The sequence below is a fragment of the Myxocyprinus asiaticus genome, chromosome 33, assembly GCF_019703515.2.
Source record: "Myxocyprinus asiaticus isolate MX2 ecotype Aquarium Trade chromosome 33, UBuf_Myxa_2, whole genome shotgun sequence".
Classification (NCBI taxonomy): domain Eukaryota; kingdom Metazoa; phylum Chordata; class Actinopteri; order Cypriniformes; family Catostomidae; genus Myxocyprinus; species Myxocyprinus asiaticus.
Window position 1 is genome coordinate 33,213,124 of NC_059376.1, and position 15,069 is coordinate 33,228,192.

General features: G+C 37.5%; 2 protein-coding genes across 4 annotated transcripts in view; both read left to right on the forward strand.

Moving 5' to 3' along the window:
* The window catches only part of LOC127424042 (FAS-associated factor 1-like), a 103,064-nt gene extending 100,713 nt beyond the window's left edge, over positions 1-2,351 (forward strand). For both annotated transcript variants that reach the window (XM_051668833.1, XM_051668834.1), the window contains exon 19: positions 1,629-2,351. In XM_051668833.1, coding sequence (XP_051524793.1) covers positions 1,629-1,712 — 84 coding nt within the window. In that variant the 3' untranslated portion in view covers positions 1,713-2,351. The remainder of the gene's footprint in view (positions 1-1,628) is intronic.
* Positions 2,352-11,838: 9,487 nt separating this feature from the next.
* Positions 11,839-14,578, forward strand: LOC127424045 (doublesex- and mab-3-related transcription factor A2-like). 2 transcript variants are annotated; one of them, XM_051668840.1, is made up of 2 exons: positions 11,839-12,696; positions 12,944-14,578. In XM_051668840.1, the coding sequence occupies exons 1-2, from the start codon at positions 12,249-12,251 to the stop codon at positions 13,798-13,800; spliced, it is 1,305 nt and encodes a 434-aa protein (XP_051524800.1). In that variant the 5' UTR covers positions 11,839-12,248; the 3' UTR covers positions 13,801-14,578. The 2 variants fall into 2 exon arrangements, with proteins under 2 accessions (XP_051524800.1, XP_051524801.1); XM_051668841.1 differs by having other exon boundaries at positions 12,947-14,578.
* The last annotated feature ends 491 nt before the right edge of the window (positions 14,579-15,069 follow it).

The window sequence follows — 15,069 nt, forward strand, 5'->3', positions numbered from 1 at the left end:
CATCTCTTGCTCTCCTTTTCTCACTCTTGCTGCAGTATCACAAGCCGCTTACGTAAACTCTCGCCACTCCTCATCATCTCTGCAACGTTCTGAAAAATCCCCAAACTGAGACGTGGCTCTAACATGATGTTTGTCACAAATGTCATTTGTTGGATGTCAGTTAGTTTGCTGTTGTGGCTCTGATGTTTAGATTGTGGTGCTCTTTGATAATGAAGTTGGTTGTTGGGCTCGTCTCTTATTCCTTGCTGATGAGTTCGGAGTGCTCACCTCATAGCTGTGGCACTGCTATTGTGTTTGGTTTGGATTGTTCCATTTGCGATAACAAACAGCAACTATCTCAAAAGGAAACAGGACACGTACCTCACACGGGGACATTATCACATTTCAGAGCTAATCAATGACATCAGATGGCTGGACCCCACACATCGCATAGTTTAGGAGGAACAGCCACTCTGAGCCCACACACCTCACGATTTGAGCAGGGCTCCTATATACTAAGTGAATGTTTTTAATAGATTGCAATTTTGATATTGCAGTGACTTTTTGTATTTAGCTGTATGTATTCAATTTATTTTAAAGTTTAAGTTATAGCACTGCGTTAGCATTGCTTGTTAAGTCTTGATCGCTGTTCAGTATATAAGAATGTCTCCAGTTCACTTCTTTCACTCACTGGTGCTGGGTGTTCACTACATTGGACAGATTTTTAAAAGCCATTTTTAACATTTCAGGGTGTGATGTTATATCCAAACCACCATGGACAATTACCTTTGACCCTTATTCATAATTTTATATGACTGTCCTCTTTATTTGTTATTGTGATTTTATTTTATTTTATTTTTTATGATAACATAAATTCACCATGGCGAGGAATATGGTGATGCAGAGGTTTTCAAAACAATTTTTGAAGGGGATCCTCAAATATGATGATCCTCTTGTGAGGGACCTATAGTAAGTATTCAAGCTGCAAGGAAGGAGAGATGAACACAATATATATTTTTATTTTTTTAAATAACATTTTTAATAATAATACATAATATAGCTGCAAGCAGCGATTAAGGGGCCAAGCAAAATTTTAGTATTTCAGAATTTTATGCAATGACTACATTGTAAAAAAACAACAACAAAAGGGCTCAAAAGTCGCAAGAAAAAAACTGCCCAGAAACTGCAATTACACAGTGACGTAAAGTATAAATTGCATTTATGTTAAGGCACAACTAAGGACTTAGTTCAACAGAGGCAATGTTTTTAATTCTACTCTAGGCATGATTCAAACACAGATCTTGTGATGTAGTGGACCATCATTTAACATACTGTCACTCAGCTGACATGTCTGAAGAATACCAAAGAGTCATGAAAACTTTAGAGAATATCTACCCATCTATTTTCAATAGCCTCTTATGCTATGTAGGGTCACGGGGAGTGGGTGAGCTTGGGAGTGATGAGCAGGGATTAGAATCAGGGAGATTCTTTTTAAGAAGCAACAATGCTGTCCACTGAGCCACAATGTGTATAATACCTAATGCACTAACTAAGCTTATGGAACTAAAGGAACCTTATTGCAAAGTGTTACCAAATATTCTTGTATCAGTGTGTTAATGGTCGTGGTCTTTTTCTTTGTCTCTCCCCAGATAACGCAGTTAGACCCAGCATGGAATCTGGTGGAGGCCAAACTCTTTCCTCAGGAGACCCTTTTCCTGGAGGCCAAAGAGTAGAACCCATCCGAGACAAGCGAGAAGAAGAATACGCAAAGAACTTTTAGCATGATATCCACAGCGACCAGACACACCCACACACTATCACACACGATGCGTTGTATATGAATGCTAAGTGTACATTTTATGCACACTGAGGCCTTCACTAGCACACCGGATAAACACTCACTCACATAACTGCAGTGTAATGTTTTTTCTCTACCCAAACGTAAAATAACCGAAAAGAAAAAAAAAATCATGCAAATGTGTGGAAGTCTAAAATAGCCAGCCTCACACACAAGGACTTCTCACTATGGCTGCTTTTTTAAGACATGTTTTGTGTTTAAATGAAATGGAAAAAATATGAATTAAATAAACAACAAATAATAAAGTCAAACAAAGTGACATTTCCTGGGAACGCTGGACCATTTCCTATCCCCTACACTCACCAAGGCTCTCGGAGTCCCTGATTTTCAGCGTCGCCCTGGACAGCCCTTCACCACTCAGAGCCTGGCTTCTCCCTGACACCCAAATTGATGAAATTTGGTTTTAATCTCAACTGCTTATGTTTATTTTTCTCCTTTTTTTTCCTTTTTAAGTTTGATGCTGTATTAGATTTAGGTTGATGTACATTATATAAAGAATATATGAACATGCATATGTCTTGCCACTCTGATTTTTCATTCATGTGTGGGTGATTTTTATCAAATCATGGTTTCATACTTCAGATGAGAGAAGATGTTTCTACTGGACTTCCTCCAGTTTAACATGGAGCTGCTGATAAATTAATATCTTAGGACAGGAGGGATCACTCGTGGTTTCCTCTGGCTTGATCTAATACAAACCAATCAGATCATACCTAATTTTGTTCCAGTTTGAGGTTACTGGAATCTGGACTGTTATTGGTTGTGAGGTTTTTATTTAAAACTTTTGATTTAATTATGAAAGTACAAAAGGGAAATAGTACAAATGTGATCATTGCTGATGCAAACCAGATGTTGTTAATAGTATAATTCACTAAAGAGTGTTTGTGCCGTGTATCAGAAACAAACTTTTTTTTTCTGTCATTGTTCATGAGAATGTAGTTGTATTTAACCCAATGGCATTCACGTGATTGGTCTTGTATGAAGCTGTAGGACTAAACTGAATATTCCATGATCACTTTGTGCAACTGTATGAATGCTGCACTTCCTGTGCAGAGATATTGAAATTGGGAAAGGTGAATGGACAGATGAGAAGGAATTGGTTTTCTTGTTTTTCAGTGGAGCTTTTGAGACATCTCTGTACAGTATTACCAGACATCATGGCTAATTTTGCCCATTCATCTCTGAAATTAAATGCTTATTGTGCTCTCTGCAGCTCCACACATTTCTAAAGTTTTAATGAGGAAAAAAAACATGGCTTTTGTATGGCATTAGTCATGTTTGTTTCATGGTGTGTGATTTATTTAACTATATCCTGCTTAACTGAATATGGTTCTAAGTGGATATAGATGAGTATTTTGAAAGCTAATTAAGTAGTCATCCTCCTGCCAAATTGTACAAGCAATGACACTTTAAAATGGCAAAAAGGGCCTCTTGCAGCGTCTTTATATATGTCTTTACATGTAACCTTTTTAAAAAAAAATTCTACACTAGATAGGTGGAGAGATCTTTCTAACCTGGGGGCGGTTTTAATTGTGTGTTGCCTTGGCATTTCTCGTCAAGTTCTCACGCAAGGAATCTGAATGTTTAATATGTGCATCGATTCATACTTCCGGTGCAGATGATATGCCCTGGGAAAACATGAATCAATCAAGCCTCCGCACCACCACCACCCACACGCACACACTATCTTTGCTGAGAGTGAACTTGTTAACTCAAAACATTGTTCTGGTCAATGAGTTCAGTATTCATTTAAAACAAAGAAGAAAACTCTCTTATTCAAAGTGACAACAACAAACTAAATTATAGCTTTATTGTGATCCTTGAGCATCGGTCAGGTAACAAACGATTCTTTGAAATCAGCTCTCTTTGTTTGTCGGAGCCTCAAAATGAGCATTCACAAAACATAAATGCTTCTACCTTCTTATACAGAGGCCCCAAGAGCCACACTTAAAATGTATGCATGTTTTTGCATTATATTACAAAATATCAAACCAAGTGGCATTTATTTTAAAGAAATACACTTTGCAAGTGAAACATTTCACAAAAAGTATAGATTTCAGTTTATAAAACAATAGATATATTGTTCAAAATATATGTAAAAAAATAAGTATTTGGGCACTTTGACACGTGTCTATAATTAATGTGTTGAACTACACCTGTGGTTCCTCTAGGACACCTGTATATACTGCATACTTGAGGGGAACTGACTTCATTGACAAAAAATGACCTTGGCACCAGATGTTTAAAAATAAATGTGGAAAGTAGAGTTTGTTTTGAGAGAAGTTCTTGCATCATTTGCTTGCAATGCCACTTTTGTTTGATATTTTGTATCTAATGCAATGGCATTAAAGTATTTTTCAGTGTGATTTAATTTTTTTCTGCACTCACAATGGCTCTGATATTATGACTGGGGTCAAATATAGAATATTGTCTGAGTGTATTGGACTTGAATCTGTTTAAGAATCTGCTGATAACTGTTGTCCTTGTATCATGTTAAGTTTGACCTAGTCCACTCTCCCTGTTATGTTCATGCATTCAAGAAGGAACAAGCAATGAAAGGTAAGTTTTTAATCTTTCTCTTGAAGTTTTTAAAATGATTAATCAGGTGAGAAAGGCAGGTCAGTACAGCCTGAGGGAGAAATGTTGGTTATGCTCCTGTTTGCACGTGACATTACTGTTTCAGTGACAGAATGTTAGGCTAATGCTCACAGATGCAGAAAGCACTGATGTGCACCGGTCTGAAATGCTGTCATTATAAGTTAACTGATATTTCTTTTCAGCTTGATCCAGCTTGTCTACACTCCATACTCGTTGTTCTATTGGCAAGTGTGTTCTGAGCAATATGAGAAGAGCAATAATTCCCACAATTGAAACAGTAATCCTCCTGATTAAAACAACAAAACAGACTAAATGGATTTTGATTTTCCTCCTATTTGTGTGTGTGTGTGTGTGTGTGTGTGTGTGTATATATATATATATATATATATATATATATATATACATACATACATACATACACACACACACACTATATATATATATATATATTATTTTAGAATAATAGTAAAGTCATCAGAACTATGGAATAACATAAATGGAACTATCAAAACTGTGTTATATTTTAGCATCTTCAAAGTAGTCACCCTTTGCCTAGAATTTGCAGACATGTACTCTTGACATTTTCTCAACCAGCTTATTGAGGTATCACCCTGGGATGATTTTTAAACAGTATTGAAGGAGTTCCCATCTATGTTGGGCACTTATTGGCTGCTTTTCTTTGTTATTTGGTCCGAGTCATCAATTTCAAAAACTTTTTTTTTAAATTAAATTTGTTTTATAATGAAATAAATTAATATGGTGGCACAATTATATTTTTGTCTATAAAACTAATTTCAAACATTTAAGCATACGCCTTCAGATCAAGATTTTTAAGATCATGAGAAACATTTCAGGCGTGTTTCAAAAGTTTTGACCATGTATATGTATGTATAATATAATGTGTGTGTGTATGTGTGTGTGTGTGTGTGTGTGTGTGTGTGTGTGTGTGTGTGTGTATATACAGTATAATATGTGTACGCAATCTTAAAAATACTGCATGGCTTTTGAAATGTCTAATTTATAATGTATAGGCTATATATTAATATAAATGAGATCTTTCAAAAGACATGCAGTATTTAAATTTTTTATGTATATATATATATATATATATATATATATATATATATATATATATATATATATATATATATATATATAAGAAAAACATCACATTCATTTGTTAAAAACAATCTTCCAATAATTAAGAATGGAAAGCAAGATATTGTTTTGTAACAGACACAATCAAATGTTTATGCCAATATTGCAACTCAGTTAGTTTTGCAGTGTTTTGCATCTTTTTTCCACATAATTTCGCTGTTGGTCACCAGTCCTTGACATCTCAATCAGCAATCCAGAATTGTAGCTGCTGTCAAGAATCAGTTTTCTAATGCCATTATGGTTCGATCCCCAACTCTCGCACTCAGGGACAATAGAGTTATTTTGTGGCTTCCTTTGACACATTCTCCTCTGGCAACATCAGATGGTGACTCATATTCTTCAATAACAAAAGGGAAGCGTTCAATAATGTTTGACCAATCATTACAGGTCAAGAATGCTGCTGGCCCTTGGTGAGAGAAGAGAATTCCTGACGCAAGTGATCTCATCTTTGAAGCAGTTCCTGATCCCACAGCATCCACGCACCCAACGATGCTTAAATCCCAGACTAAACTAACCTGGAGGGTCATTCAAAGTTTACTTTCTCAGAGACGCTAGAGAAGCAGAATCTATGCAGCTTAAAGAGTCGCCCACAAAAGGAGCTCATTTCTGGGCAAATGTGTGCGAACGGAGCCAGGCGGGAGGGGTTGGTGTGAACAGGAATAGTTTTATTGGCTACTACCAAACGGAATGCTTTATAACCATCATTCACAGATCTCCATGAGTTTTCATACTGATTTTATGCTCTCCTTTCTTAACCCTGGTATTGAGACCTGAAGGTTAGACTGTCACACTGCTTTATAATGGTAATGTGTTGAACTTGCTTGTTTTAACGTGTGTGTGTGTGTGTGTGTGTGTGTGTGTGTGTGTGTGTGTGTGTGTGTGTGTGTGTGTGTGTGTGTGGGCAGGTTTAAGTGGTTTATGAGGACTTTTTTTTAGGTAACAAACTGGTAATTACAAGGGTATTATGCTATAAATGTGGTTTATGAGGACATTTCTAGTGTCCCCATATATCAAATCGCTTAAAAATACATACTAAACTATGTGTTATTGTAAATGTAAAAATGTAAGACGTTTTTGTGAGGGGTAGGGTTAGGGTTAGGGGATAGAATCTATAGTTCGTACAGTATAAAAATCATTATGTCTATGGAGAGTCCTCATAATGATAACTGCACAAACATGTGTGTGTGTGTGTGTGTGTGTGTGTGTGTGTGTGTGTGTGTGTGTGTGTGTGTGTGTGTGTGTGTGTTGGGAGACTGGGGAGCACTTAATAATTTAGTCTGAGGAATTACCCATTAAATTAAAAATTACAAGTAGGCTTTAAACCTTTTTTTTTATTTTTTACTTTTTATATTGCGAACATTACTGCAGTCCTTCAAACATATTTTATACATTCCACGAGTGACTAAAAACAAAAGTGAGGTAAACTCTCTGGATACTGTAAGCCCATTTGTGAGATATTTTAGTGTTTGTATTTTACAGCTTTGCAATGTTGCCTACCGACAAAACGTGGTTGCTTAAATCCATTTATAGGGAGGAATTTTGAAAATAAAAATTATTGTCCCAACTACAATACAAATTAAATGTAAATAGAATTAAAAAAAAATGGAAGAAGATAAAATATACGCTTACCGCTATATATATATATATATAGCGGAAAAGCGCATATTTTTATCTTCAATTTTTTATACTATTTTCATTTTCAATATTCGCTGCTCATAGCTAGGCCTGTTGATATCCAGTTGACAAAGTATTGATTAGGCTGGATTATGCGTGCGATTAAAAAAAAAAAAAAAAAAAAATCCAGGGCTATAACTGGCCTGATCTTTGAGGCTAATAATAAATGTTCAAATAAACCTCAAGAAAGATATTAAACTCTAATGATAATACTTAACACTTATGAATAATAATGATACATATTAATATAAGTTATAAAATAAAGCCTTTTATTTTTGTTATTGGCGATATTATTATATTATTATACTTTTTTTTTTTTAAGTGGTCTAAATTTTCGCTATTAGTACAATCAACAAACATTTATTTCTTTTAGCGGTACCAAAATGCAACTCGTAGACTACAGAAGAGGAAGATCGGATGCAGCATTTTGGATTCAGTTATTGCAAAAATTTCGTGTCATTTTCACCAGTCACTACTTAACGTCGACACTGATCAACCAGCCCACGCAGTGCATTAATCTTCCAATATTAAAAATTTGTCCAGAAAGTAAGTTGACACGGCCATGGTCCAGGTCACCACAAGCCTCGTTTCCCACTCCCGTCTCGTAAGAAAATTCTGCAGGGGAAAGGGAAAAAATAAAGCCATGGTATTCGGATTATCGCGGACGAGGTTAAAGCATTAAATGGGGCTAAAGGGGACTGAATAGACGCAGTGGCGTGCGAAGAGAAGCAGAGTAATTATTGCTTCATAATTGTGTTCTTTTTTCCTTTTTCCAAAAGCGTCGCGCTGCAGAGCCCCACTTGGAGCGGTTGTGACATTTAGGAGGTCGGTCTTTGTGCTGAACACTTCAAGTTTAAAAAACAAGGCCAATTGAGTCGGCGCTGCTCAAAGCCGGAACCATTGTATAGGACCACATTGAGTTTGGATTTGGGACAATGGTGTTTCTCAAATTTCTTGCAAAAACCTATACTCCATCTGTGATCTCAATGAGGGCTCTTTCACTAGGTTCCTTCTTTTCTGTTTGATTCGTTTGTAAAGGGAGGCAGATGTGGAGGGATGGAACCTGCATTTTAATTGGCTGTTGCATGAGCACACACACAAATCATTTCATTTGTCATCAGCGTTTGTGCATTCTTAGTGTGCGAAGTGGATGTGCGTCACTGGACTCACTCACAGTAACTTTTTGGATTGTTACTTAAGGACGTCTTAATAAAGTAATTTTACATGAATGATTTCACTTCGTGTTATCTCCATCTCAATTTTCAGTTAGAACCCAAAAAGAAAGAACGAGAAATTTCAGGCTATTTCCCACACAAGACACAGAACAGGTTGCCAGATTTAAAAACAAGGTAAGTTTCTAGCTCTCACAGTTTCAAACTTTTCCTGAACTCTCAGAGACCCACTGTGGCAGAAATGCAAACGTTTAATTATTTAAAGCCCTTAATTAAACCTATTTATTAGGAATGGGGGGTAAAAATGTAGCCGAAACCCTGATATGCAACACAACAATAGTTTCAGAGAGTGAAGAAAAAGCTGCATATTGAAAGTCACAGCTTGCTAAAGTCACACAAAATGCACCTCAAAGCAAATTATGTTTAAAAATCAAGATTTGCCCATTGAATGTCAGTTACATAAAGTCAAAATTCACCCCAAAATTTCTATAATCAGTGGCTTCCAATAATAATAATAATAATAATAATAATAATAATGTAGTACTACTATATGGTTTTATGAAAAAAATAATGAATGAATAAATAAATAATGCAGCATCGACCATCCATCCTAAGAATCCCAATAAAAACTCATTTTAACGCAGTTATTTTAAGCGCTTTGTTCTGTGCCTTTAGGGGAATACCAGTGCTGCGCTCAAGGGTCCTGCGCGGCGCAGCAGCTTTTCATGTGAACAAGAGGTTAACAACCTAATGAGGACTTGGAGACGAGATGAAGCGTGTAAATACACTGGTTTTTCAAATCCGCGCGCTGCTGCGCCCTCATTCCCCCTTTTTATCTGCTACTCTAACCTCTGCTGCGCTTTGCCCACTAAAACCATTCCAGCAGGAGTTCAGCGTGGAGGCAGTTTGGGTCCTGCCGCGCTCCGGCCGGTATCAGCGGAGAGAAAGATCCGTACAATAGCGCCCCGGGGTGCTAGAGGAACAGAGACATGCTGTTACATATGTCGGGTCAAGCATCTCTTTTGTGCGGCTTTAAAAATGTGTAAAACGCAGTCAGCGGTGGAGATCCTAAAAAGGGAATGAAAGCCTTGTATGGGTTTTTGATGCATAGGTCTGATGAACTGTTGAAAGAATGTTGAATTTCCTAAGTGCCCACAGTCAGTTTTAATTGCCTGGGGGCATTTAATTGGAATTCACAGAGACGCCCGTTCAATGGAGAGATTTTCAAAGTAAAGCGTGTAGAGGCCGGGTTCATTATTTAAACTTCATTAAAATCTCACTTCTGCACATCCACATTTTGTGTGTGATTGTTGTTCCGCATACTCTAGATGTTTTGCATTGAATGAGCAACACTGCAAATAATATGAGTCTACTTGGTTTTGGTTTTGTTTTACTGTTAGATGACATTCCGTTGTGATTTTTAAAAAGCGATCTCATATCTGTCCAAAGATCATAACTGTTAAAAGAGTTGTGCTTTCATCATCTCTCAGTTTATGAACAATCAACGCTTGCTTGTGGTTTTATAATGATCTCGGGATGTCTATTTTCAGTCGCGTGAGATCGCTACCAAGATTATGACTCTGAATATCAAAAAGCTTTAGTATAATATCCTCTCTATTAGTGTGCTGGTTGGGTAATTAAAGGTGCAGATGAGAGCGTGCAGATGGCATTTGCTTACTGTGAATGAGTGTGTAAACAATAAGAAACCGTGCAACAGGGAAACAGGACAGGCCTGCATCACTTTATCAAAGGCTGCATTCAATTCAAATTCCAGGTGCTGAAGGGAACCTGGAATTTGCTTGTTTAAAATCTTTCAAATGAATCATATCTGTCCATTCAGCACTACTGTAATGAATAATGCTCAGACAATTAAAGTCCTCGACTATTTGAGCAGATATAACAGCGGGTTTGCACAGGAAATGTAGTTGAGGAAACCACAGCAATCCTGTCTCCAGGGGAATTTGTAGTGCGTATATTTAAAATACATTATAATGTGCTAAAAAAATAAAATAAAAAAAATCACTCATTAAGCATTTTATCATTGTGACACCTTGAAATAGCTGATGACCATAGGAATAAACTGTGTATGATAATTGATTCAAAATGTATTCTGCTGTAACCTATACGGCTATTCAAAATTAAAAACGACCTCATGCTAAATTAATCTCGTTGACATGAGAGACAAGACACAAAAAAATCGGTCAGCTTTACAATGATAATATCGCAATAATTATAGCCTACAATTATAATGTAATAGGCCTATCTTTGCCGTTCATTTTTGAATCTCTGTAATCAAATTAACAACAATAATATATGTAAGAGGTTATTCTAAAATAATTAACAAACAACAGTAGCTATTATAATTATTAGCATGTTATTAATATAGTTATATGTGGCACTTTCTCTTGTCTTTCGTTTTGACCATTTTGATGTCGACAAAAATATACAGAGAAAAGAAGTTTGCTTATAGGCTAGTTGTCTTGCAAATGCCAGACTCCGATCGCGTTTAACCACGTGAAAGTGAAATATCAATAGCTGTAGACATGCTATATCAGCTTTCATTTAGGGCACAAGCCATAGCGAAATAGTTTTAATTTAATTCAGCCTAAATTACCCTATAATCAAATATCCCCGTGGCCTGTTAAAATCTGACAGTAAAAATCGTATTATAAATTGAACCAGCTCTCTTTGCATTATGTCTAATTTTAACTCGATGTTTTAAAATCAATGCAACACATGAGTTATGAAACATTTTCAAAAATAAAAATATTCACATTAAACACTTACAATCAATACATACATGCAAGTGAAGTCGAAACGAATTCCCCTTCAAATTTAGCGTGACAACTTACCGTTTTGCGTTAATTCGATATTGACGTCACTCTATGTGAGGAACTGGCTCTTCACTACAGTAAATCCCTGAAACAAAATCGCATTGTTTTTCAAAAGATTAAAAAGTGTAACTTACTTTCGGTCAACATGTACTTGCAAAGAAAATAGCTTGCTTTTTAAAGTCTAGAAGATCCCGTAATCAGCTTTGCTATTTTGGCAAAATAGCGGTTGATAATAAATGAATGACAAATACTTCAACCATGCGCAATAGTCATTTTGTCTTACAAGATGAATTGCCTGTATTTTAGTAAATAATTTCTTATGATAAAAGTTTCATGTTTTAGCTCTGCATTGATGCTTGTTATTTGAGAAAAGAACGCAGGTGGACACAGTTGAAAAGAGACTAGCCAATCAGATAGCTCCTTCCCCCTTTAGCCAATGACAGGCGCCACATTGTTTTCAAATTTGTCTAATGAAAACTTGGGCGCAACAATAGATCGAGACGGATCTGTATCCACTGAAGATCTCTCGAGGAAGTTAGTGTCTCACACTGGCTCGAGCAGCAAACTCTCCTCTCTCAGACTGCTCTGTCTTGGAGTCGGCTTATCAGTAAGTTTAAAGGTAGTTTAACATTTCTTCGATGGAATTTGGTGTTTTTCAAAACTGCTATTCTTTAGTTTTACGATTTTCTGAAGAAAGAAGCAGTTTGGTTGCATATGAACTGCGCTCAACAAGTTAAAGAGCAAAGAGGCGCATTGGAAAGAAGACTTTGAGCAACATTCCTAAATAAAAAACAAAGTCTATTTTTCGGACATTGGCATTCAGGCTTCAGAGCTGTGCTGAAGAAATTCGCAGTGAATTGATTCTGCCCAATGCTTATGAAGCGTCTTTACTCTGCGCACGCTCCTCTCCGATCAAACACTTCGGTTGCGCACGTATTTTAACCTATTGATCGACTGTTTGTTATTTCGGAGAATATGGATCTTCGTCCAGAGATCCCGCCCGCCGCCCAAGCAGGGTCGCAGGTTCATGCAGGGGCCGCCGCCTCCATACCGGTTTCCATGGCCAGCAACCTCTTAAGGGCCCCACAGCTGTTGCTTCGCGCTACGGAGAAGTATCCACGAACGCCCAAGTGCGCCCGGTGCAGGAATCACGGGGTTGTGTCCGCTCTAAAGGGGCATAAGCGCTACTGCAGATGGAAGGACTGCATGTGTGCCAAATGCACTCTGATCGCTGAGAGACAGCGCGTCATGGCAGCTCAGGTTGCGCTCCGCAGGCAGCAGGCTCAGGAGGAGAACGAGGCGAGAGAGCTGCAACTGCTCTACGGCACTGCAGAGGGTCTGGCCCTGGCCGCTGCCAACGGCATCATTCCTCCTCGACATAACTATGAGGTCTTTGGCCAAGTGAACAACGAAACCAACTCCGGTAGGTAAATATTTTATATGTAGTTGGTTTATATGTCATATATAGGCCTTTATTATAGTGGTTACATTTATTGTTAAATGCCCTCAAAGTCTCCCTTTCAGTTTCACATTAATTAAAAACCAGACAACTGTATCTTACCTATCCAACGTCTTTATGCACAAAAACATAAGCTATAGGCCTACTATTTATTGTCCAATTGACATTAGGCTATTGCAGACATTTGTTGATCTACATTTATCTATTTCAGCAGAATCAAACATTCAAAAGTTCGAGTTGTTCCCGAAGACACATTTACCAGGATCGGTGACTCCACAGCAGGCTGTGGGAAAGTCCGTACCCACAGACACCGAATCTGTTCCTGGAATTTCATCTCCAGATTTGCGCCATGGCTCCGGCTCGGAAAACGGTGACCGAGAATCCATCGTGAGTTCCCCGATCGCCAAACCTTTGAAAGACGGAGAGGAGACGCCGGGCTCAATCAGTCCACTAGGCTCAGACTCCGGCTCAGATACGGATAAAGACGAGCAGGAGCCCTCTCCCTCCTCTGCAGCATCACGACAGATGAACGCCATCGACATCTTAACGAGGGTCTTCCCCAACCACAAGCGCAGCGTCCTGGAGCTTGTCCTTCAAGGATGCGGGAAAGACGTGGTGCAGGCCATAGAGCAAATACTCAACAACAGCGGCCAAGCCAAGGGTCCAGAGGAGTCCTGGACGGCGGAAAGGATGCTGCAGAGCGTACAGCCGCCAATATCTTCCACCCCCAGGCCTATGTTACCCGGAACCATGACGCTCAGCAATAGGTCTGCCTTCTCCCCTCTGCAACCCAATGCTCCACACTTTGGTGCCGATCCCAGCACCTATTCTCTCAGTACGCATTTGGGCCTGAACCCACTGCGGCTGGCATACTCGGCTCACAGCAGAGGTCTTGCCTTCATGGCTCCTTACTCCACCACAGGTCTAATGCCAACATTGGGCTTTAGGCCGCCAATGGACTACGCCTTCAGTGACTTGATTAGAGACAGGACTCTCTTGCATAAGGATCAGAACTACAGTAATGGACTGTATGGTCCCCTGGTCAACAACACTCCAGAGAAACAGTGAGGGTCTATGGAATAAAAAAGACTATAGGGATAGCGTTTCATGTGTTCCATGTCTTTAAGACGTTTAGGCCTATAGATTTCTCGTTCAACGTTCCCAAGACTTGTGGGCCTTGTGGTTCTGTTATTGCAATTATGTATATAAAATATGTCTAGTTAAATCGCCAGAAAAAAAAAAAAAAAAAAAAAAAACTTAATACGGACTAACGATTGACTCGTGTTTGGTGGTCGTGGCTTCTTTGAAGTTTATGATTAATCAGAAAGAAAATGGTTATGTATAAAGGTTATAGTTTTTGCCTATCTAACTGAAAGATGCTGAAGATTATTGACACTGCAGAGGTGAATTTTAGACCTTAAGCAGGGTGACCGTAGTATTTTCCTGTAAATTGTGTATTTTAAAATTCTTCACGTTTGTTATAATCCATTTAGATTATTTACAAAACGGATTAAGCCTCCGTGTGACTAGTGCAATTCCTAGAATAATTTGCATCATCATTTAAAAGGGACAATTCTAGAATTACTGTTATTGTGGAACTTCTATCATTCCGTCTTTTCTGCTCCGTGTCTGTAAAAATCGTGCCATGTTCATTCAGAAGAACGATGAACGCCGACGTTATTTTGATTCAGTGTGGTTACAAGCAAACATTTGTATTCCCTTTGTGAGTGATATATTGTGTTACACAGCGAAAAAAAGTATATTGCATATCTTGATGATAAATACATATTTGTCAAAGTCATGTTCACAAAAAAACTTCAAAAGGAATCTTAAAAAAAGACGTAGGCTAAGATGTAAAACAATTGTTTGTTGAATGAAATCTTGCTGATGCTTACGTTGCGAAGTGTACAATCTGTGTAAATTTTGCAAAAATAAATTTTATTTTATTCTTAATTTTTGCTTTGCTTGTTTTGTGCATTGAACAACGAATCATTGCTGCAATAATAATAATAATAAAAAAATCTTATTTTAGTTATATTAGAAAATTCTAATTATTATGTCCATTTTTACCTATTTCAAAACACGTTAAATATAATACAAACTTTAACAATAATAAACACTTCAATAATAACGAATACTCTGTAATACAAATAATGTGGTAACAATTATAAGCTAGCTACAAAGATTAGTAATGCAATTCATGTAGCTTTTTTTCAGTCACGTTTACTGTATAAATATATTTTTGAAAACGAATTACACAATATTTTAAAAAGTTAATGCAGAGTAATTGTTAATAATTTCAAAACTATACATGTATATGGTTATTTTAAAAGGCGT

Coding starts and splice junctions, on each gene's coding strand:
- LOC127424045 (XM_051668840.1), top strand. CDS start 12,249: ATGGATCTTCGTCCAGAGATCCCGCCCGCCGCCCAAGCAGGGTCGCAG. Junction 12,697..12,943: donor GAACAACGAAACCAACTCCG/GTAGGTAAATAT, acceptor TATCTATTTCAG/CAGAATCAAACATTCAAAAG.